The 25223-nt window shown below is 39.9% G+C and overlaps 1 protein-coding gene across 3 annotated transcripts in view; it reads right to left on the minus strand.

Moving 5' to 3' along the window:
* Positions 1-25223, minus strand: part of PPP1R21 (protein phosphatase 1 regulatory subunit 21) — a 77735-nt gene that overhangs the window by 28754 nt on the left and 23758 nt on the right. For all 3 annotated transcript variants that reach the window (XM_049870540.1, XM_049870538.1, XM_049870539.1), the window contains 7 exons: positions 21198-21250; positions 19554-19703; positions 16728-16829; positions 16550-16638; positions 14074-14210; positions 6118-6210; positions 1955-2082 (listed from right to left, as the gene is read on the minus strand). In XM_049870540.1, the coding sequence (XP_049726497.1) occupies positions 1955-2082; positions 6118-6210; positions 14074-14210; positions 16550-16638; positions 16728-16829; positions 19554-19703; positions 21198-21250 (752 nt within the window). The remainder of the gene's footprint in view (positions 1-1954; positions 2083-6117; positions 6211-14073; positions 14211-16549; positions 16639-16727; positions 16830-19553; positions 19704-21197; positions 21251-25223) is intronic.

Consider the following 25223-nt stretch of genomic DNA (forward strand, 5'->3'; position numbering starts at 1 on the left):
TATTTGGCAGTCTGAAGGAAGGTGTCCTTTTGACTTGTGAGGTCTGCCCAAGCTCCAGGTGGCTAGGGTCAGAGAGAGATACGAGGGTGGACAAGTGGGAATGTGAGGACTGGATCAATCTAGTCCACACTTTAGAGGGGACTGGATGTGTGCTGATCCTTACCGAGTAGGTAGTCTTCAGGCAAATGAGGATTCCAAAAATTTGAGCTCTATGTTCCTTGTGAATGACCCGGGTGATCACAAACCCAGTATTTACATTTTGGTCAGGATAGTATGGTGAAGCTTATTTTCTTTCCTCTAATATTTCTACATTTTCCAAATTTTCTTTAATAGACATATGCTACACCTTCCTACTGGGAATTAGAAATCATAAGCTTTAGTCAAATTGCATTAGCTAAGTATTAAGCTGTGATCAACTAAAATTAGCTCAGATACTTACTTTAGTGAAAAATCATTTTTAAAAATCCCAAAGTGAAGATCAGCTACCTTTCCTTAAGGTTTCAGACAGAGCAAATCTAAGATACACTATGATATATGCACATATTTAATATCATAGAGTTCTCCTGAAAGGCAGCAGATGCAGACTCCTGTAAAATGCCAGCAGTCTTTTTCCAGAATTTTTCTTAATTCAATAAAAGTTAGGATTATCCTCAGAAAGCTTCTGGCCTGCCTACAGATGAAAGAGGTCAAAGAGGGGGAGGCGGGGTGGTTGGTTGCCTGGCTCAAGAATCTGGTAGGCACAAATCTGTGAGCTGACAGAAGCTAAAGACACTATATGCCTTTTAATCATGGCCCCACGCTATTACAAACTGTTACAAGGACAGGTCTGAGTTTGGGAAAGATGACGCTGAATGTCTAACATGACCTATGATCCTTTCTGATTAACTTAAACCATTTGGGGGAAAAAAAATTGTTCCTATTACAGTCAATCTGTCAGAAAAAAGCATGGCAGATAGATACATATACAGAGATTCGCATTTCCTTGAGAAATTACCTTGAGTCTGCTGAAATAAATGGGCTTAAGTTAGTCCTGAATACAGTCCCTGGGGTTTTGTACATTATGGGTAGTTCTCAGAGAAATCCCAATTGTTAAAGGTGCTGACAACAGCCACATGAAGATGCACTCTGACAATTTGATTTCTACTGAACCCAGAATATCCAAGATGGGATTTTTTTTTAAACTGCACTTCAGTCACTTTATAACAACAGTTAAATACTTAATAATCCAAATGATTTTTACCTAATATTAAGGGCTCAATGAAAAAGACACCTGCTAAAGTCACTTTAAAAAGTACTTGCTAAGATATAAAACAGAACTGGCATTATCACAAGTGCTGTCAAAAAATCAATTAAGCAACACACACATAAACAGACAAAAACAGGAGAAAAAACCCCAAAATCTTAATGTAGGGTGTTTTGGTATTTTTTTTCTTTTTTCTAATTTTCTGTACATAGGTACATAATGTTCTGTGAACCTATATAACAGACCCTTGGTACACACCAGGATCTATACTGAAGCCATCTAGAATCTTCAAATCATCAAATATTGCATTAAAACATAAACCGTGTGGTGATCTGTTCATTCACCACAAATGCTAAACAGTCACTACCATGTTATTTTAAGTATGGGTCTAAAACCCAAACCTGTTGGTATAGAGTTGATTCCCACTCATAGTGACCACATAGGACAGAGTAGAACTGCCTTACTGGGCTTCCAAGCAGCAGCTGGTGGATTCAAACTGCCGACTTTTGGTTAGCAGCCGAGCTCTTAACCACTGTGCCACCAGTGCTCCAAATACGGGGAAGGAATGAGTAAAGAGACAACTTTATTTTGTCAAAAAGCTGGACGTACCAAAATCTTGTAACAGACCAATTCCCCCATGTCATTCAAGAAAAATAAAGGAGCATATTTCAGAAGTGAATTTCATATCAACATAAACCAGAGAAAAATTACCTTTCCTGCTCCATTTGTTAATGCTACTGCTGATGACAGGATACAGTCATTAGTTGTTATTAGCTTCTGGGTTGCTGTTGGTAGTTCATGCTCTATTGTAGCTTTCTGACTGTAATGTTTGGAAATATCTATAAAAGCAACCAAGCGAAAACTCATTACTGTCTACAGACAAGTCCCATACAGATAACCGGGCTGTTAATTTCTCAAACTTACAAATTTCTAAAATAAATTTGACAAAGAATGATGCCAAGTATCAGGGTTATGCTGACTATCAGTTAGGTCATGTTCCACACAGCAAACCTGAGGAACTGAGGGTCTCCTGACACCATCTGGGCTGTCTTTACTATGGCAACCAGCTTGTGGGTCTGATTCTCCCTCGTTTGAGTGTTAGCTCCAATTCTAGCATTCAGTAAATGACCCTGGCCAGTGTTAGCCAGTCAAAAACCACTGTTTTGTTGGCCCAGCAGGCACTATGGAGAAATTACCCAGTACTTATATAAGCAAGCCATCACGATGGACATCCAACATGGGAACGGTGTCCCATAATCCTCATCGGACCCAAGCTAGTTAGCTAGTACACATCCTAGCTGACGATGACAAGTGTCTACACAGCCAATAAGGTCTAGATATTGCAGGGGCTGTTTTCATGTGCTACTGCCTCCAGTCAAAGATTAAAACAAAGGCCCATGGTTGGCAAAACATAGAAAAGAGCGTTAGCTATAAAAGGCTTAACAGAATTTGCAGTAGGTAAGACTGGCCGCGTGCCTAGGTCTGGGGGTTTCCTGGGTTTCTGAGAGAGAGATTTTGTCTTGGACATAAGGAAAAATGAGGGAATTATTAAGATGACACTTGATTTACAAGGACAGGTAATTATATAGGTGTATTTTTTTTAATAATGACGTATTTATAATACAGCTTCCTTTTAATTTTTTAGAATACTTCTGTTATAAGAACACTAATTTTCCTTACAAAAAAGGCTAAAAAACAAAAATCACAAAACATGTAAATTAACTTTTATAGTAGGTATGTATGCAGGAAACTGAATTTATTCAGTATCAAGAGATTTAGTTGATTTTACACTATAAATAAAAAAGGCCTGGTGGCGCAATGGTTAAGCACTCAGTTACAAACCAAAAGGTTGGTGGTTTGAACCTACCAGTGGCTCTGCAGGAGAGAAGAGCTGGCAATCTGCTCCCATAAAGATTACAGGAAACCTATGCGGCAGTTCTACTCTGTCATGTAGGGTCATTATGGGTCAGAACTGACGACAGCATACAAGGATAACATGAATGAGATTATTTTTTCTGAAATTTTAAAACTAGGGAATTTTTTTCCTCCTTTTTAAAAATTTTTTTTTTTATTGTACTTTAGATGAAGGTTTACAGAACAAACTAGATTCTTACTAAACAATTAGTACACACATTGTTTTGTGACATTGGTTACCAACCCCACAAACTGTCAACATTCACCCCTTCTCAACTCTGAGGGTGTTTTTTTTTTTTTTTAATTGTACTTTAGATGAAGGTTTACAGAGCAAACTAGTTTCTCATTCAACAATTACTACACATATTGTTCTGTGACACTGGTTGCCAACCCCACCACATGTCAGCACTCTCCCCTTCTTGACCTTGGGTTCCCCATTATCAGCTTTCCTGTCCCCTCCGGCCTTCTCGTCCTAGCCACTGGGCTGGTATGTCCATTTAATCTCGTTTTGTTTTATGGGCCTGTCTAATCTTTGGCTGAAGGGTGAACCTCAGGAGTGATTTCAGTATAGTGCTATAAGGGTGTCCAGTGGCCATACTCTCGGGGTTTCTCCAGTCTCTGTCAGGCCAGTAAGTCTGTTCTTTTTTGTGTGTGTGTGAGTTAGAATTTTGTTCTACATTTTTCTCCAGCTCTGTCTGGGACCCTCTATTATGATCCCTGTCAGAGCAGTCAGTGGTGGTAGCCAGGCACCATCTAGTTGTGCTGGACTCAGTCTGGTGGAGGCTGTGGTAGTTGTGGTCCATTAGTTCTTTGTACTAACCTTTCCCTCGTGTCTTTGGTTTTCTTCACTCTCCCTTGCTCCAGATGGGGTGGGACCAGTAAAATATCCCAGATGGCTGCTCACAAGCTTTTAAGACCCCAGATGCTACTCACCAAAGTAGAACGTAGAACATTTTCTTTATAAACTATGTTATGCCAATTGAGCTAAATGTTCCGTGAGACCATGGTCCCCACAGCCCTCAACCCAGTAATTTGGCCCCTCAGGGATAAAGCTAGGGAATTTCTATGTATAAACAAGTATAAACAAAACAAAACAAAAAATGTATTGCCATCAAGTTGATTACGACTCATTGTGACCCTACAGGACAAAGCAGAATTGCCCCATACGGTTTCCAAGGAGGAGCTGGTGGATTCGAACTGAGACCTTTTGGTTGGCAGCCAAGCCCTTAACCACTGAGCCAGCTTGTCAACCATCCATCATGTCTTCCAATACTTTGTATTATGTTTATAAGTGGAGACACAAAAGGCGTCTGGGGGCCTCTGACTCTACCATAATCTCCATCAGCTCATGCCAAATAATAACAGTAACATTCTCTGATTTGGACATATACAAACAAAGCACCTTTAAAAAACTGCATTTATAGATTCACTAAAATACCAAAGAAAACAAAACAAATCCCAACAAGAAGATATTTTCTATGTAAATGAAGCTTTAAGCCGCCCTTTCAATGGATAGCTACTTCCCACCTCTTTAACATCTCCTCTACAGAAATTCTGAAGAAACCATCTGCTGGAACAAATCATACTATCAGCATAGGAAAAAATTTAAAAACAAAACAAAACTGTATCCACAGAGCTACTTGTGGTTTAGATGGCCTAGTTCTAGGGTAAGTCAAACTCTGGGATGGGGAACTACAGCCAGGCCCCAGCGCCCCACGCCAAATGCTGAACAGGAACAACGCAGCAGTCCCTTGGATTTCCTACAGGCCAGACCAGTTCTGCAGGGCTGGAGCTGACTATTGTCAACTGCCACCCAGACTGCCTGTCCAAGCTATGACTCCTGCAACCTGGGCTAGCTCCAGAAGCAGTGACTTATAAAGCTGCTTAAAACTGAAGACAAGCCACAAAAAGGCCCATCAGCTACACTGAACGGTAAGGTGGCACTCGGTAATATTGCCAAGGCTAACTCCCAGCGCCACAGAATGTGTGCCAGTCTACCAGAGGGTCTCAAATGCCCATCTTATACATGCTCTACAACATGGTTTTAAGATTTTAAAAATTCTTTGCTATCAAATTAGTGACTGGTCGCTAATTTTTTATTAAATGCAATGAATAATCTAGGTATTTGGCCCTATTTCCAAAAGTCTTTAATAACTGCTCCTTCTGTCTCTTCCTTCCCCAACCCCAACTGTCTCCAAAGGCAAAAGAAAGGAAGGCACAAAGGGACAAAAAAGAGAAAGGAAGAAAAGAAGCCAGGAAAGAAAGGAGAGAGGGAGGGGGGAGGGAATAGAGGAAGAGAGGGAAAGAGACAGGGAAGGGAAGGGAGAGAGAGAGAAAGAGGGAGCAAGAAAGAGAGAGAGAAAAAAAACCCTAGAGGCAATGCGGCCCCGTAAATTAAACAGTCATGACTCAGAATCACATGCTAAGAAACATGAAGTGTTCTAAAAGCTTTCCCTCTGCCCTCCAGCAGACTATTAGGAGCACAGAAACAACTGAAAACTGACCAAAGTTTCCAAACAGGCCTTCCTTACTTAAGGCTATGTTAAACAAAGGGGGACTTCAGGTGAGCACTTCGAACATGAAAATGCACAGGATGCTGTCTGGGGAATTTGTTTCTACCTTGGTTTCCCCAATTCCTTTGTGCCTGTGCTCCAACAAGTGTGTGCGGCACGTGCCTGGTGTGGTAAAACCCACACACCTGCCTTAACTAATGGATTCTGGCTAAAGTACCGTGCACGAGGATTTCTCTTCAGCACTCTGTTTGCCTTCAGAAAGGGAGCAGATGGGAAAAGCAGAAGGCAGTGAGCTGTGCACTTTGACGTAAGCCAAATGCTACTTAGCCTTTTATGTGAGGTCCATCCACCTCGGCAGGGTTTGTTTAAATCTCATTCAGATTTAAACAGATCTGAGAATGCCGGACGAAGGTTTGAAGCTTATTTATGTGATTTTTCAAGCCTCACCTTTCATGACATCATGAAATCCATGCAGAGCGGCACCCACGTTTGTTAAAACGGAGCTGTAGTTTGTCCGAAGGAGCCCGTCTGGCTCTGTACCTAGAAAACCAAAACCATAAATGTAAACATTTTCCCAGGAGATGTCATCTGAAAAATTGACAGCCCATGACCTCCTTCTATTTGGGGGAAGAGAGAGAATGCAATTTGCTTGTGATAAGTTGAAAATGACAGCTCTTAAAATCTTTGCAGACACATTCAGATATAACAGTGATGCACACGCACACATCTAACTTTGTTGTGTATCTGTGTATCCTTAACGGTAAGTCTTTTTAATGGTTAAGAATCAAAATGAAACTGCTAAGCAGGATTAGTCTTTCATTACCCTTTTGGGAATGAAAGTCTTTGAAAATTTTCTCCTCGTTAATATAGAACACATTTTTCATCTTATTCTTTTCTTACACATTAGTATCGGCTGAACACCATTAAAAGCACTTTTATGAAAAGATCTGAGTTCCACTTCTGCCGCAACAGTCTGAGGAGATCCGCAGACCCACTGCCCAGTAGCACTAGTGAAAAGCATAAAAGATTACCACTGAAAGTCTCCGGGAAAATTCTAAAGGACCCGGAGCACATGAAAAAACATTTACTCAAGAAAAACTCCTAAAACTAGGTAAGAAGCAAGAATGTGTAATCTGAACCGAGATCCTCTCCCCACCTTCTCATTCCAGCTCAGTGAGATGGAAACTTCACTCCAGATGGGTGCAGCCAAGAACACAGGGCAAGTGTGGCCAAGAGGTGGGCTCTCTTCCTTACTCAGCCTGCATCCATGGGGCTGAGGCTGTACTTTGGACACTGTCCCGCCGAGAATACTGGAGTCCCAACTGCCCAGACAAAGGTTCCACACCAGAAAAGGCAAACTAAGAAGACCTGAGACTACTGCCCCTGCCTCCATTGAGTGCCCAGCTTCTAAAGCAGGCATGTCACTCAGAGGAAAAGCACAACACTGTCACCACCCCAGCTCCATAGCTGTGGCTAAGACATTTTGCCCAGGGAGGAAACAGACCTTAAAACAGAGACTCTGAATATCCCAAAGGAACTATGTGCAGTAAATAAACAATAAAAATCAGCAAACTTGCAGTGTTCAAACCTTGCACATTCCAAAGAAGGGACTGGCCCTCTGCCATTCCTGGAAGATAACCTCTGAGCCTTTGGAATATTCTGCCTGATAAAGGGTATCTTTGTATAACTGGGGCCTTGGGCCAGGCCAGATAATTTAAGCTAAGTGGAGGGCTTGGGCCATTTTCTATCAGTCTGACCTTTGGAGGGGCTAGAGACTGAGTAACTGGGGACAGTTATGGAGGTGGTCCATGCATACATGACTGACCCCCAATAAAAACCCTGGACACCAACGCTCAGGTGAACTCCCTTGACTGGCAATATTTTGTATGTGTTGTTGTCATACATTGTTGCTAGAAGAATTATACATGGCTGTGTGACTCCACTGAGAGAAGACAACTGGAAGCTTGTGTTTGGTCTTTCCTGGACTCTGCCCTCTGCACCTTTTCCTTTGTAAATTTTTACCTGCATCCTTTCATTGTAATAAAATGTAACTGGGAGTGTTACCGTTCTTTGGAGTTCTGTGGGCTCTTCTAGCAAACCATCAAACCTGAGGGTGGTCTTGGGGACTTTCAACGCAAAGTGATTTCATTTGCAATGGAGTATGGAGAAGTTTACATGTAAACGTGCTCTCAAAAACAAAAGAGGTTTTGATGAAAAGCAATTAAAAGAAGATTGTTAGACTCATTAGAAATATCAGCTAAACTCTAGGGCAGCTAGTTTACCAGATAAAGAATCAGGGAAGAACAGCTCCTTTGGGATCAGAACAAATCTCAAACACTGAGCTCAAAAACTATCCCTTCAAAAAAGCCCAAGTTTCACTGGATCAGTCTGTGGAGCAATTTATGACCCAGATTATTTTTAAGAACAGTGCAAGGGGCCAGCAATTAATAAAGCTTAACAGCTGGGTGTGGCCACAGAGACAGTCAAAGAGAGCCCTGCCGGAACCACTGTCATCCCAGGGTGATTATGGGCATACCCAAGCCTGTGCCCCTTGAGGAACAACATTGGAGGCTTCACACGGCAGGGGTGGGGGAGAAAAAGACTTCACTAAAATAATTCAGCCAGTCATTAAACAAATAATAACCATTATAACTCCCAGATTGGGGGGACTAATACCTAAAGTTGTTACAATATATTATCTAAGTTGTACAGTTTCCTACAAAAAACAATGAGACATGCAAAGAAACAGGAAAGTCTGACCCACACACCAGAAAAAAGCAAGCAATAGAAACTGCTGTGAGAGTGAGAAGACTTAACAGACTTCAAAGTAGCCATTATAAATATGCTTAAAAAGCTAAAGGAAAATATGCTTAAAGAAGATATTCTGACAATATCTCATCAACTAGACAATCTCGATAAAGAGATATAAATTATTTTTTAAAAGAATAAAATGAAAATTCTGACATTGAAAAGGATAGTAACTGAAATAAAACAATCACTAGAGGGACTCAATCTCAGATTTGAATGGGCAGAAGAAAGAATTAGCAAACTTGAAAACAGATCTATGTCTATTCTTATGCAATCTGAAGAAGACACAGAAAAAGGAATAAAGAAAAATGAACAAGTAGGTTGCCACTGAATGCACCAACCTATGCATAACTGGAGTACAAGAAGGAGAAAAGACAAAGGAGAAAAAATACTGGAAGAAATAATGGCTGAAAACTTTCCAAATTCGAAAAATATGAATCCAGGAAGGTCAAGGAACTCCAAGTAGGATAAACACAAAGAGATCCACAAACACACACATCATAGCTGAAAGTCAAAGACAAGAAAAGCTGCAAGAGAACAATGATGTGACACTTGCAAGGGAACCCCAATAAAATTAACAACTATCTTCTCAACAGAAACAATGGGGGCAAGAAGGCAGTGAGAAAACACATTCGAAGTGCTCAACAACAATAAAAAAAGTCAACCAAGATTTCTATATTCAGCAAAGCCATCTTTCAAAAATGAAGGAAAATAGACACCCCCAGATAAATAAAAGGAGGTTCTTCTGGCTGAAAGTAAAGACCCAGACAGTAATTTAAGTTCACATTAAAAAAAAAAAAAAAAAAACAAAGAGCACTAAACTCATGACCTTTGAGTTGATTCCAACTCACAAAGTAGAACTGCCCCATAGGGTTTCCAAGGAGCAGCTGGTGGATTTGAACTGCTGACCTTTTGGCTAGCAGCCAAGCTCTTAATGACTGAGCCACTAGGGTTCCTTTAAAGAGCACTAGTAAAGGTAATTAAAAATCATAAAAGACAGTATAAATGCATATTTCCTTACTTAATTGATTTAAGAAATAGTTGTGTAAAATAATATGTATATAATGTATTATTGGGCCTATAATATATAGAAAGCAATATTTTTGCCAATAACAGCACAAAAGGGGTGAGGAGGGGTAAAGCTATATTGAACTCCAGATGCTAACTTGAACCTACAGGAACAAATGTAGAGAACCAGGAATGATAAATAAGAAGTTTTAATATAAGAGAAGCTATAAATACGTACTTGCTTTCTTCCCTCAACTTTTTTAAGGACATAAAATTACATAAAGTAATAATTATAACAATGTATTATTGGGTTGAAACATTTATACATGCAATATGTATAACAATAATACCACAAAAAGGGGGAAAAGGGAACCGAGCTATATAGGAGTAACGTTTTTATATCTCACTGGAATTCAGTTAGTATAAATCTAAGCTGATTCTGATTAGTTAAGATGAATATTAATTCCCTACAGCAACCACTACATCAATAACTAAATATATATGCACTGGGTTTTTTGGGTTTGGCAGCAATGGGTTTATAGATAAATATAGTGAAAATCATTAAAGAAATCAAAATACTACATTAGAAAATATTTACTTTGTGAAAAAAAAGTAATGGAAGAAGAGAGTAACAAAAAAAGATATGGATGTATAGAAAAGTAAAGTGGCAGTTGAAAATCTAACTATATAAATAATAATATTAAATGTAAATGGCTTAGACTATCCAATAAAAAGGCAGAGATAGTCAGACGGGACAAAAAAAGAGATCCAACTATACACTGTCTCTAAAACTCACACTTTAGATTCAGAGATACAAACAGTATTTTTACACAAATAATGTGCACCTTCTACATGTTTGCCAACCGCGTCCTCGCCCCCATGAGGTATTTTTTTAAATGCCACCATGCCAATTTTTTTTTTACATGTTGCTGTAAAAAAATAAAAAATTAGTATAGTGTGCTTATAAAAATACCTTGCAAGGGGGAGGGCACGGTTAGCAAGCAATGTAGATATTAAGTGTTACGTGTGTAAAAATATGGTAGATTGAAAGTAAAAAGACGGAAAAAGATACATCATGCAAACAGTAACTACGAGAAAGCTGGAGTGGTTATACTCAGATAACACAGAGTATAAAACAGAAAATGTTACTAGAGATAATAGGGACATTTTAAAATTAATAAAAGGGTCAATCCAACAGGAAGATGCAACAATTATAAACACACGTACCTAATTGCAGAACACCAAAACATATGAAGCAAAAACTGACAGAAATGAAGGAAGAACCAGACAATTCAATGGTAATACTGGATACTTAATATAACACTTTCAGTAATGGATAGAGTAACCAGACATCAGGTCAACAAGGAAGGAGAAGACTTTAACAACACTATAAAGCAACTAGACCTAACATTTATAGAACACACTACCCAACAACAGCAGAATACACATTCTCTAGTATACACGGAACATTTTCCAGGGTAGACCATACATGTTAACACATAAAACAGACTGTAGTTATTTTGAAAGGACAGAATTAATACAAATTATGTTCTCTGACCACATGGAATGAATTAAAAATCAATAACAAAAGAAATCTGGGAAACTCAAATATGTGGAAATGAAACAACACACACATAAATAACCAATGGGTCAATGAAGAAATCCTAAGGGAAATTACAAAATGCTTTGAGATGAATGAAAATGAAGATATAACATACCAAACCTTATGGGATGCAGCTAAAGCAGTGCTTAGAGGGAAGTTTATAGCTGTAAACGCCTACAGTAAAACTAAGAAAGACGGCAAATCAATAACCTAACCTTACACATTAAGAAAGTGGAAAAAGAAGAGCAAATTAAATCTAAAGCAAGTAGAGGAGGGAAATAATCCAACCTGATAGAAATAAAAAGGGTTATAAAGGAATACTCTGAATAACTGAATGCCAATAAATTAGACAACTGAGATGAAAATGAACAAATGCCTAGAACGACGCAAACTATCAAAACTTACTCATGAAAAACAGACACCTGAATAGATGTATAACAAGAACCTAAATATTAAAAAAGAAAGAAAGAAAACCTACTCACAAAGAAAAGTCCGGGCCCAGATGGCTTTACTGTGAATTCTACCAAACATTTAAAGAAGCATTAACACCATTCTTCCCAAATTCTCGCCTCAAGAAAACAGAAGAGGAGGTAACACTTCCCAATTCATTCAATGAGGGCTGATACCAAAACAAGGCAAACACTGCACAAGAGAGCTACAAACTAGCAGTTTTATAAAGGAAATAGAAGAATCCTCAAAAAATTCTAGCAAACCTAAAATGATTTCTACACCATGAACGAGTGGGATTTATCCTAGAATGTAAGGTTGGTTTAACAACTAATACTCAATTACTGTAATATACTATCTCAATAGAAGAAAAAATAAAAACCATATGATTGTGTCAACAGATGCAGAAAAAGCATATGGCAAAATCCAACACTGTTTCATTATAAAAACTAGCAATAGAAGAGAGTCTCCAGGGTATTTATGAAAGAACCCATAGCAAAAGAAAAAACGGATCAACTAGACTTCTTCAAAATTAAAAACTTTTGTGTTTCAAGTGACAATACAAAGAAAGTGAAAAGACAACCCACAGAATGGGAAAAAAAAATTTGCAAATCATACGTCTGGTATGGGGCTTGTATCTAGAGTATATAAACTGCTACAAGTCAATAATATGTGACAAAAGACCCAATTTAAAAAAATAGGCAAAGGATTTGGATAGACATTTCTCCAAAGAAGATAGATAAATGGCCAGTAAACACATGAAAAGATGCTTGACATCAGTAGCCATCAAAGAAATGTGAATCAAAACCACAATAAGATACCACTTCATTTCCTCCAGTATGGCTATAATCAAAAAGTCAGATAATATAAGTATCGCAAGGGTGTGGAGAAATTGGAACCCTCATACCCTGCTGGAAATGTAAAACGATGCAGCCACTTTGGAAAACAGTCTGGCAGGTACTCAATGGTTAAGCAAAGAATTTACCACACGACCTGGAATTCCACCTCTAAGTGTATATCCAAGAGAAATGAAAACATATGTCCACACAAAAACTTGTACTTAAATGTTCATAGCATTATTCATAATAGCCAAAAGGTAAAAACAATCTGAATGACCATCAACTAATCAATGGATAAACAAAAATATGGTGTACCCATACGATGAAATATTATTCGGCCATTTATTATTCCGCCATAAAAAGGAATGAAATTCTGATACATGCTACAACATGGTGAACCCTGAAAACATTATACTAAGTGAAAGAAGCCTGGCACAAAAGACCACATATATGATTTGATTTATATGAAATGTCTAGAAAGGGCAAATCTATGAACACAGAAAGTAGATCAGTGGCTGCCGGGGACTAAGGAAGATGGGGAGATGGGTGTAGTAGCTAAAGGATACGTGATTTCTTTTTGAGGTGATGTAAATGTTCTAAAATTGACTGTGGCGATGGTTGCACATACCTGTGAATATACACGGATTGATCACTGAGTTGTATACTTTAGTAGGTGAATTGCATGGTTTGTAAATTATATCACAATAAAGCTATAACAAAATAAAACGGGATCATAGCACTAGGAAAACCATGGCATTCTTAAAAGTACCATTTAAACTGAGGTCCATTTAATTATTTGAAAATACTTTTTCTCAATTTAGGCCAAAGGGGAAAAAATACTATTTTGACTTCTAATACTTCCCTCTGCTACTTGTTGGAGAGTTGATGCAAGTTCTTATGATTTGCCCGTCTCGATTTTAAAAGAGGAAGGAGAGGAAGGGAATTACTATTCAGTGCATGTCCCCTTCTCGATTTTAAAAGAGGAAGGAGAGGAAGTGCATGTCCTCTATGCCGGATGTTTTACATTCTTACTTTAACTTAATAATCACAACATTTACCTCCATTTGACAAATGGGGAAACTAAGGTACAAAGAGGTAAAGTGATTTGCCCAAGGTAATGAATGTTTAAGGGGCTGGAGGATTTGAATTTAAGTTCTTCTAACTCAAGATCCTAGGCTCTTCCCATTTTACCAAGCTGAACAGTCTTCCTTTTCCAGATTCTTGTACTCTAAGTCCTTCAAGTTGAACCATAAGAGGTAAAACATACTGTTAACGGATTGAATTAATGTCCCCCCAGAATGTGTGTCCTAACCTCTCTGCCTATGGTTATAATCCCATTTGGAAATAGGTTGTCTTTGATATGTTAATGAGGCAGGATTAGTGTAGGGTATACCTTGAATCAGTATCTTTTGAGATAGAAAAGAGAGTAAACAAGCACATACAGCAGAGCTGGGGGAAGAGGAAAGCCAAGCCATATGAAGGCCACCAAGGAGCCAAGGAACAGAAGTGGAAGAGACAAGGACCTTCCCCCAGAGCTAAGAAAGAGGAAGCTTTCCCCTAAAGCCAGCACCGTGAATCCAGACTTCTAGCCTCCTAGGCTGTGAGAAAATTAATTTCTATTTGCTAAAGTCTCCCTAAAGTCACCCACTTGTGGTATTTCTGTTACAGCAGCACTGGATAACTAAGACACATACTTACTTGGCAAGGCAAGAAGAGAGACGTAAGTCTGGAGCTTCTCAAACACAGCTGTCATCTTTTTCATATCCTGAGACAGTTCTAGGTTCCTGGCTCTCAGCGCAGATGTGCACAGAGAAGACTCACATTCTTCTTCTAAACTAGGAATGGGTAGATTTGTAAAAAGTAAGCATCCTAAACAATTTGCAATTAGCTACAACAAAACATCTAAATTCTCAAACAAGGATATACAAAGAGAGACTCTGCAGAATAAGGAATTTGATCTATAAGGTTCTAATTTTTTTTTCACCATGACACACCCAACTGCTTGCTGCCAATGCCAATGGAGTTACAGAGGATTACATGAAAGAAAAAAAAAAAAAATGCATCCTGAGAACAGCACAAAAGGTTTTCCTTAAAATATATACACAGAAAAACATTTCATCAACTGAATTTCTAAAGAGAATTAATCAAAACAGGGTTGCCACTGACACTAGCGGAGATAATTATTAAGAAACCTTTCTGCTTTATTGATAAATGTGTGTTGTTTTCAGATTTTTATGAGTATGAATAAAGCTGTTGTGAACATTTTTGTACAAATAAAAAGAAATCTTTCTTCATGCGTATGTATTTTCAAAAGCCAAACAGATAAGAAAAATGTCTACAGCTTCGAATTTAAAAATAAATGCCTAACAGTCCTAAAAACACATTTTATCATTTTAAATTTTAAATAGGTGCTTTGGAAAACTTACTTATAAGGTAAAAAACATGTGGACTCTGGCCAATGTTTATTAAAAATAAATAATAGTCAAGTCCAACGCATGTTACACAAAGCTAGAAAAGATGGCCCAGGAGGCGTAACCCTTCCCATGCCCTGTCCCCTGCCTCTCTAGTTCTGCTTTCCCCAGAGTAGGCAGATTGATTCCATACTAAGCCCATTTACTACTAAAGACCAGGTCCTCTTGTCAATGAAGTGGTATTTACACCAGTGCCCCTCAAACTGCTGAAAAACACGAATGCCTCGCAGGCAGGGCTGAAAGCATATGGGGCAGGACCTTCTAAGAACAGGAATCCCACGTGGAGAAGGGACTATCCAGTGTTTCTAAATAGCTAATAGCTAAAAGACAGAACAAAAAAACATAAATGTTTCAATGAGTAAGTACCACTTTTGTAATGGCTCTTTTTAAACATAAGCCAAATCAATAAGGTATATTCTACTTTAGCATGATTTGAACCTCCAGAGTGAATTTTCAAAAAAAAAAAAAAAAACTCTACACCTACCCGTAACATGTAAGTATCCGAATAAATTATAATCCATGATTATTAGCTTAAATCAAGAATTTTCTGATTCCCATATGTTCAAATCATGGAATTCAGTTACTAAACTACTGTTAGGTTATAATGAGAAAATATGATAGCTCTTAACAACTATTTAAAAAAAACAATGAAATCTTATGTTTTATGAAAACCTAAAATATAATATTTTAGTTTTATTGGTAAAACTAAAAACTTTTGAACTACAACTACTTGTATATTTTCAATATCTGTAAGTTACTGATCTAAACATTTTCTAAACTTATTTTGCAATATACTATAATAAATATATGTTCTTATTTCTCTTGTGGTCCAGTTTTATTACTCTTTGATTGCTTAAAAAAAAAAAACTTACATCTTAGGATGAAAAGATTTAGAAGAATTAGGAGTCCTGGCAGTTTTAGACCAAAAGTATTAGTAACCTATAAGCAGTATTATCACATTTCAGGTTACATATATTATTTTCTCTGTCTTTTCAAAAATATTTAACATGGTCTGTTTAAGATTAAAAAATGAGATATTCTATACTGGCTTGAGTAGATAAAGTTTTTAGTTTATAACTTAAATAAATCACCAATAATAAAAACAAGAATATACCCTTTCAAAGAAACCCAAGGATTACAGAGCTGGGATTAGAAGTCAACTATTGTAGTCCCCATCTGGATGTTTAGAGCAACCGAACCCGTAGCCATCGAGTCTACTCCAACTCATAGCGACCCTACAGGACAGAGGAGAATTGCCACATAGGATTTCCAAGGAGCGGCTGGTGGATTCAAACTGCCAACCTTTTGGTCAGCAGCCGAGCTCTTAACCATTGCACCACCAGGGCTCTGTTTATAGCAAAGGGATAATGAAAACCCAAAGCTAAAATATTTCTTTCAATAAATGTGTCATTCACAATCACTGAAAATACTAGCCCATAGTCTAATGTGGTTATAGTAATAGCCACAGTACAGGATACTGAAAAAAAAAAACCCTAGCTAACAGTCTACAACTCAACTTTCTTAAACATAAGTTTACACTGCTCAAGTCATGGTTTACCCTTTTTCACAAGCCCAAATCAACTGTGGTGCAGAAAGGTCAGCCAGATCACAGGAGACACATATTTACTACTTTATTTAATTCCAGAGCAGGTCAGGTGATACCCCACAACTCCCCAAGTTCACTGGCCTCAAGTGGCAAGTACCTTTTTAACTGATAAGGAAGAATCTTTCTAAGAAAACATATGTAGGAGGTTAAATGCTCTGAAAAAGTTTTCAATTTCACAGTTGTTTCCTGGAAAAGAAAAACAATTTCAAGATTAATAGTGTAATTTGACAAGGGGGAGCTCCTGCTTCCAGAAATAATAACGTGAAGAAAATTACCAGGACAGTCACAGTATCCTCAGTGATGCTTTCAAATAAATGAAGCATTCCTTCCTCAAGAGGGCGAACATAGGACGCGTTTTCATGAAGGTATTGTGAGAACTGAAGGGGAGGGAAGGGATTTCGAGTCAGATCACGAGAAAATAACAGCTGTCAACACATCTGTACCCAGGCCCACTGGGCTACCAACCTCAATTCTTTCAGAAACATTTTTGGATTCTGGAAACCCAAAGGGCAGATGCTCCCCCTTAACAGTCCCAGATGGTATTCCAAGTCCCCATTGTCCAAACCCAGAATAGGAAGAGGCGTGACACAATGAACAACCAGGCACTGGGGGAGAGAGGACGGACGCTGCATTGCAAACCAGCACCTCCCTGACCACCTGCTTCTCCACAGGTCTCCCAGCTTAAAAAAAAATATGAAAATTGTTAAGACTGGGTAACACAGATTTATTGGGTTATTTACCTCATTTTTAAAAAACAAGCCCATTAAAGGCAGCTTCTTATCTTTACTGTATACAATGTGCAGGATTAAAAAATTCCAGGAAGGTAATTATCATCAAAATGAGGATATGGGGGGAAGGGTGGGACATCCCTGGGGACAGCAGAAGCCTGGTGCCCAGACCCCTCCCAAGTCCCACCCTCCTGTGCATCTCTTCGCTTACATCCTTTGTGTTCACAATAAATGGTAACTGCAGAATAACTGAGATTCAAAACGGGCCAAGAGCCAACAGCTGCTGTCAAGCCGACTCTGACTCATGATGACCCCATGTGTGTTGCAATAAAACTGTTCTCCGTAGGGTTTTCAACAGCTGGTTTTTTGGATTACCAGGCCTTTGTTCCGAGGTGCCTCTGGGTGGGCTTGAGCCTCCAACCTTTCGATTAACAGCTGAGCATGTTAACTGTTTGCACCACCTAGGGACTCCGGACCAAGAGGACTGGCCACTTAATAAAGAAAGACAGCATTGAGCATGTAGGGTCTTAATGATGTTATTTGGGACTTGAAACCATTTCATACCTTGGGAAAATTTAAGATTTGTTTTAGTTCAGAGCTTGTTTTCCCAAGATTCGTCAGTTGATACAAACCCCTTTCTCATAGGGTAATTTCGTATGTTTTTTTTTTTTTAATTACGTCTAGCTAGTCAATGAATCTTTGAAAAAGGTGTTCAACCTATTTGCACAAAATAGATGTAAATCAAATCAGTAGAGTTTGAATTACTTGGGAAAAAAATGAGGATATAAAAAAATTGTATAACACTCACTGATACCTCAGTATTTATAAAGGGCTAATTCAGTAAGAAAAACAGATTCAGAAAAAGATCCTAAGGCATTCAGGAAATTTGGAGGCAAAAAGGTGACTTTCATTTATGAAGTGTCTCAATTACCTAAGTGCATGATGGCTCAAGTTCGATTTCTAGTACAGATATGTAAGGCCCCACTCATCGTGCTGACAAGTGATTCCAATGGCTCTGCTGAGAGCTACATAGATACAGGGCCCCGGGCAAGTCAACCTCTCTGGCCTTCAATCTTCCAAGCTGTAAAACAAGATGAACTCTAAGCTTAGAGTTCTAAAAGTCTATTTTATGATTTTATGAACAAGTCTAAACATTCCGGTCATCTCTTAACAAACAGTTACTCCATCTCTTTCAACATTATAGACTTGTTAGAAAAACCATAGGGCCCTTCTTCCATAGGCCAAAGCACTTCTCAAAAAGTAAAATATGGAAAGATACATGAATTCTTGAAACTAATAAAGTGTTTCTGACAAGTGAAGGTTAATATATTTGATTCTCACTGTGTGGACAAAATGTGGCTCAAGATAAAATAAAATTCTAATAATGAACGAAGACTCAGTATTTGGAAAAAAGTCAACTATAGCATACAGGTTTTTTTGTTTTTGTTTTTTAAAACGTACCTCACAATGAAAGCTATACAGTGAGTACAAATAGAAAAATGCCAGCAAATTAACCCTTCTAATAATAAAGTCAGGTCCCTGCGTGGCATAAACAGTTTGCTCTGGTCTACTAACCTAAACGTTGGCGGTTCAAACCCACCCAGCAGTGCCACAGAAGAGAGGCCAGGCAACCTGTTTCCATAAAGATTATAGCCAAGAAACCCTGTGGAGGAGTTCTACTCTGTAATAGATGGGGCTGCCATGAGTTGTACTGACTTGACGACAATGGAAAATAATAAAATCCCTCTTCTCATTATGTCACACCCCCAGTCATAAAGCTACAGAGGCCTCCACCCTATTTACCAAGAGGTCTCCACCATGGCATGCCCTGAGGGGCCTCGCAGAGCTATTTTCTCTTCTCAGCCTCACACCCACTCCTTCCTTTAGTAACTTCAGACACCAGCCAAGACAGTCTGCTCCCTACTCCCCTCTCTCCCCAACACACAAACGCCCCACTACGGTTTCCTGCTTCCATGGATTCGCGCACGTCTTTCCCTTTTCTGGGAGTAAGAAAGCCTCCCCTCTTGCTCACTCTTCAAGGCCCACCTCAAATCCCCAAAGCATCTTTCCAGACATTACCACAGACAGCAACTGCCCTCTCTCCTGACGACCTCATGCCGCTTACTCATACCACTCATTCACACCGAGGCCTTCTAACAACTCCCCTGGTATTTAATTTCTTAAGAATTTCCATTTTTGCCTCAAGGGTAAAAATCATAACACACAGTTTTCCAGGTCCTCCACAGCACCTGGCCAAAGGTCTCATACACACAGGTAACTGCAAATTCACTGGTGCACAGAAGTGCCTGGAAATAAATAACCCGTTTCCCTCTTTACTCAGGGCAAACATAATGTGTTCTGAGTTAACTCTACCTTCTGATTCAGTGGAGATATAGTGTCGATGGCAGAATCAACAGGAAAAATCTGAATCCTCTGTTCCGTATAGGTGTGAAAGTTCAGAAGAGCCGTCACAAGATCTTGAACAAAAGCCAGGGCCTGCCCAGCAATGTCCCGCATCTTCAGCTTTAAAATTAAAAAGTAGATAGTTAAAGTCAACTATCAAGTTGTTTCTCTAACATAACTCTATTAAGTCTGCTTCTGGAGAAAACACTTAAACCGTACTGTAATTATACTCACTCCTCATCTATTGACATGGGTAGGTTCCAAAGACCAGGTCGTTATGGGAAAATCGACATTATATGAAAACATAGGATAACCACATCAGATCACAAAATGGAGGATGACTACATCACTACATACCTGCCAAATCACATCATTACATAACTGCCAAACCACTGAGAATCATGGCCCAGCCAAGTTGACACACAATCTTAGCCATCACAGCTAGCATTACTCTCACTTCCCACCTCAGCAACTGTTAATTCCAGACATACATCGTTAATGTGCAAAATAGATAGATTTTCTACTACTGTCATAAATGAAAAATGTCAGATAATGAGATAGGAAGTGAGGAGCAGGTGTATTCCTTAATTTAAATTCATTTCCTTCCATGGACGTTTTAATATTCCTATCTAAGTATTAATAGACTGAATTATGTCCCTCAAATATATATGTTGAAATCCTAAACCCTGTACCTATGAGTATAACCCTGTTTATTACATGAATAAGATCATACCAGAGTAGGGTGGGTCCTAAACCTAATCACTTCTTAGTTACAAAAAGAGCAGGCTAGACAGAGAGACAAATACGGGGGAAGACAGACACCAAGGAACATCGAGACACTAAAGACAGACACTAAATGAACCTCAAACATCACGCACAGACACCAGGAACTAAGAGAGGCTCACAGAAGGACTCAACATGGCTAAATCCCTGATTTGAACTTTCAGAATCCAGAACTGTGAGAAAATGAATTTCTGTTCTTTAAAGCCACCCACTTGTGGTATTTCTGTTATGGCAGCTCTAGGTAACTAAGACACTAAGTAATTAGAAAGCCACCAGTTTTGGCAAATACATCTCCCCCATTTAATCTAGTCCATTTAAGTGCAAGGTCTACCAACCTAGAATACCATATTTTTACGCAAATAATGTGTACCTTCTACGTTTGTTTGCCAACGATACCTTCTCCCCCCACTGCAAGATATTTTTGTATGTCCAGTATACTAATTTTTCTTTATAGCAACATGTAAGATATAAATTGGCCTAGAGGTGCTTATGAAAACACCTCATGGGGGGAGGGCACGGTTGGCAAACAAACATAGAAAGTTGTGTATTATTTGCATGAAAATAGTGTAAATCAACGGCTCAAAACGTTAGCGTGTCCCAAACTTAGTTCAAACGTTATCAGACAAGACACACAGCAAAAAAATCCACGTTATTTATGAATTCTATAAACAGCAAGTTACACATTTGAAAAAGAAATACCAGAAAGTAAGACGAAAGTCAAACAGAATGACGCAGGGCATCAGACAGAGGCTCGACCACTAATTCTCTAGTTGTCTCTGAAAAGCTTGACATGCACACGCTGAAGATAAAAGCAGGCGTTTCATCCTTTACCTGATGCCTCCGATTGTGGAGCGGGACGTTCAGTGCGTTATACCGACTATATTCTACAAAACAAAAACGGGTGTGCGTTTAAGTCTCTCGTTTTACGTGAAGCAGCAGAAAAACGGCTTAACTGCAAAATAATGACTGCTTTGCAGCAGCACAATCATACGAACATAAGAATTTAAAATGACCAAAGCCCCAATCACGTCACAGGAGGATAAGGGAATTGACACAAAATCAGTGGTTGCTCAGATCAAGTAATATTTCTATTTTTTTTTTTACGTTCCGGTTAAAAAAAGAGCCAAACGTACTCATTTCCAAGAAATCATTTCAAATACTTCCTTGGGGCCTATCAAGATTACCTAAAAGGCTCATGACATTCTCATCGTCTCCAGCCATCACCCTTCTAAAATAACTGCATGTGGCTGTCACGGATCATCCCAAACATCACTGTTGTCATGACACCACAATGTTCAAAAATCTACCGCTGTCGGCGCAATCCTAACTTTTCCGGGATGGTTTCAACACCTTCCTCACTGTCCTCCTCTTTACCCCAGAGCCTGTCATCGGCCTCTGACAGCTTTCTGACACCCGGCCTCACACCTCCTGGACCTCCTGCTTCTTATGAGCGTCATCTCTACTCAGCGCTTCAGCCACTCAACCTACCTCTCCTGCCTGTGTCCTAAGTCAGAACGACCCCAGTGCCAAAAAGTCAGATTCTGAAAGTCCTCGCGCCACTCTCATCAATTCTCTCGTACGTTCCCACTGTTGCCAGATCGGCTGTGTATTCCCAGCTTGGTCTCCCATCCATCAACACCTCTGTTCTCCTATCAGTCCTCTTTGAGCCTCGCCTAGTTTCATTCCCAGCCTGTTCCATCATTTCTACAACATTTTTGCCAACACAAGACAAGAGCAGGGTCCACTGCAATATACTCTACCAAACTTAAGGGGGCCTTCGGCGCTGCTCAGAAAACATGATTCCATTGCTGTCTTCCCGTGATAATTCCCATGACACCTACTCCAAACCTTTTCCACATTAAGCCCTTAATATCTTTCTTCCTCCCTGGCCCTGTCCCATAGATGGAAGGGCCTCACCCCTACTTTGCCAAAAAGACCAGAGACAGAGCACAAGAGGTTCTTACACTTCTCACCCTCCATCTCAGAGTCACGGCTTCCTCACATTTCTTTCCTCATCCAATCTTCCTTCTAGGCCCTTAGGACAGCCCTCCCCCTAACCTTCAGGGAACAGCCCCCACAACCTTCAGGGACCTAACCCATCAATCACACCTTCTTACATCTTCAGCATCACCTCATTACAAAAAAGGCGTTTGCTGCAGCTTGTTTAACTCTATCAGCACAGTGACCTCTTCCCCTTGACTTATTATTACTTATTAATTCTCTACCCTCTCCCCTCCCCCACGCACACAGCCTGTTCTTTTACTACATTCCTTCTCATTTCCTTCACCCCCTAAACCTAAACCAAACCCATTGCCGTGGAGTAGATTCCGACTCCTAGCGACCCTGCAGGACAGAGTAAAACTGCCCCGTAGGATTTCCAAGGCTGTAGTCTATACAGAAGGAGACTCCCACAAGTGTCTTCCACAGAGCGGCTGGTGGGCTCAAACCACCAACCTTTCATTTCACAGCTAAGCACTTAGCCGCTACACCGCCATTAGCTCCAAAGAAGGCAGAAAATATCATAATTGTGCCATCTTTCAGATGGGGGCACAGGCTGAACTGCCCAAACATAAAACCACTGCACCACCAGGGCTCCTCTTCACCCCCTGCTGCTCAGAAAGCAGCACTGCTCTGTCTGCTCAGCGTCCATTCATTCCCAACCCCTGTGCTAGCAATCTGGGGTCCACTCCACCATGCACAAAGCATTTCTCTCAAAGGTCGGTAGTCCTCTCGTAGTCGCCAAGCCCAGCTGCCTTTACCCTCATCACCCTCTCCGAGCTCTCCACAGCAGGGCACACAGCTGGCCAGCGCCCACTAGGTGGAAACACTCCCTTCTCAGCTTCTATCTCACTCCCTTTCCCCGGCTCCTCTCCACTTCAGCCTCAGACCACTGAGATGGAGAATTCACCAAGGACCCACTTTGCACCCCTAATTCCCATCATTCCCAATACAGGGGCTCATCCATCCCATTGAGATCACTGTCAGTTTATCTTCCAAGGTCAAACCTCATCCTCTTTCCCAAAAACTCACTCCTCAGCTACCAGACTTTTATTTCTGTCAACTGTACCACCATCTTCTCATTAGCCTGCTTTGTCCTTTTCCCTTACCCTCACGCCCAGCCAAGGACCGAGCTGTTCTCTTTCCTCAATACTTTCTGCACCTCTCCTGACAGCTCAGGCTCAGGGCTCCATGATCGCACACCAGAACTACAATCACAGTAGTCTTAGCCCCTTCTCCTGTTCCAATATTGTCTACACTCAGTTGCCAGATTAGCTTCGTGGGCACACAGATTTCATCATATTCTCTGACTCAAAAACCTCTCCAATAACCGCACTGCCTTATGGTTTAAATCCGAAGTCCTTAGGCTGGAACGCTATGGTCCACTCCCACCCTCCTGTCAAAACTTGCCTGTCATTGCCCTCCACCTTTCCACCCACCCTAGTCTCCTGTCATGCTTGACTCATTGCTACTCCCCAGACCATGAAGGCACCTTTCGTCCTACACACAAGGCTCCGTGCAACTCTGTTTCATTATTCCTCAGCTCTGCCCAACAAAACCTACTCATCCATCTAAGCCCGGATGAAAGCAAACTTGTTCCAGGAAGCCTTCTCCAAACAACCCCCCCAGGAGTAACCTCTCCTTCCTCTGGAGTCCCAAGAGCTTCTCTAAGGCACAGTCTAGCTTACATTTTAGACATTTGTGTATCCTACCTTTCCCATACTGGACTCTAAGCTCCTGAAGGAAGAGATTTTTACCTTATAAACTTTGCACCCTCTGTGCTACCTACCAGGTCCCTGGGTGGCAAAAACAGTTTCCACTTGACTACTAATCGAAAGGCTGGCAGTTCAAATCTACCTAGAGGCGATCTACTTTCGTCAAGATTACAGCCGAGAAAATACCTCGGAGCAGTTCTAACCTGTAACACGTGGGGTCACCATGAGTCGGAATCAACGTGACAACAACGGATCTGGTTTTTGGTTTACGCTAACGGCCCATCTGAGCACCTAGCAAATGATCTCTGAATATTTCCTGGCTCAAAGTAATAACCTGTAGATGAGGTGATTAGGACCTAAAACAAGCTAACAATTAGTATTGGGAAAAGGAGAAGAAATTCAAAAGGGAGTGAGAAGAAAATTACTAGAACCTGATGACTGATATTAGGGTCTAAGGGAAAATGAAATGCCAAGGTTTTAAGTCTAGCGGACCAAAGTATGATAGTGTTATTTAGATTAATAGAAATTCTAGAAATAGGCATTTCAAAGAGGATCCTAAATTTGTGATATAATAAAGACATGCTGATTTCGGTGGTAAATTAAGCCACCGTTTTTCTTTGGTTTCTTTTCTTTCCTCTTTTTTTTTAGATCTTCCTAAGAAAATTTTAGGGGAAGTAAAAATCACTTTCAATCATGCGACTGTAGAAAAAGCAAACATATCAATCTGAATCCAAATTAATCCAAAACCCAAACAATTAAGTATCTTCTCGGCTTTCAAGGTTTTGACTGAATTATTGTCTAGAGATCGAATATTTGCCACCATCACACATGTAAATTGATTTTTTTTAAAGGTTTTTTTTGTTGTTGCTGCTCTTGGGTGTATAGACTACCTGCCAGGCCATTCCCACGGTGAACAGGAAACAGGGCTTCCCAAGTCAGCCTCCTAACTGTCACTGGGGATCAGACGTAATCAAAGGGCAGGAGGTAATTTGCTAAGTACCATCCGAGGTCTTAACAGCCTGCAAGCGGCCATCCTAAAACACGACTATTGGTTTCTACTCATCCAGAGCTGCAGAGAAAGAAGGAAACCAAAGTCTCAAAGAAGAAACCAGTCTAGAGAACCAATGGTCTACATGAACAATGA

Source organism: Elephas maximus, chromosome 26 (assembly GCF_024166365.1).
Source record: "Elephas maximus indicus isolate mEleMax1 chromosome 26, mEleMax1 primary haplotype, whole genome shotgun sequence".
Taxonomy (NCBI): domain Eukaryota; kingdom Metazoa; phylum Chordata; class Mammalia; order Proboscidea; family Elephantidae; genus Elephas; species Elephas maximus.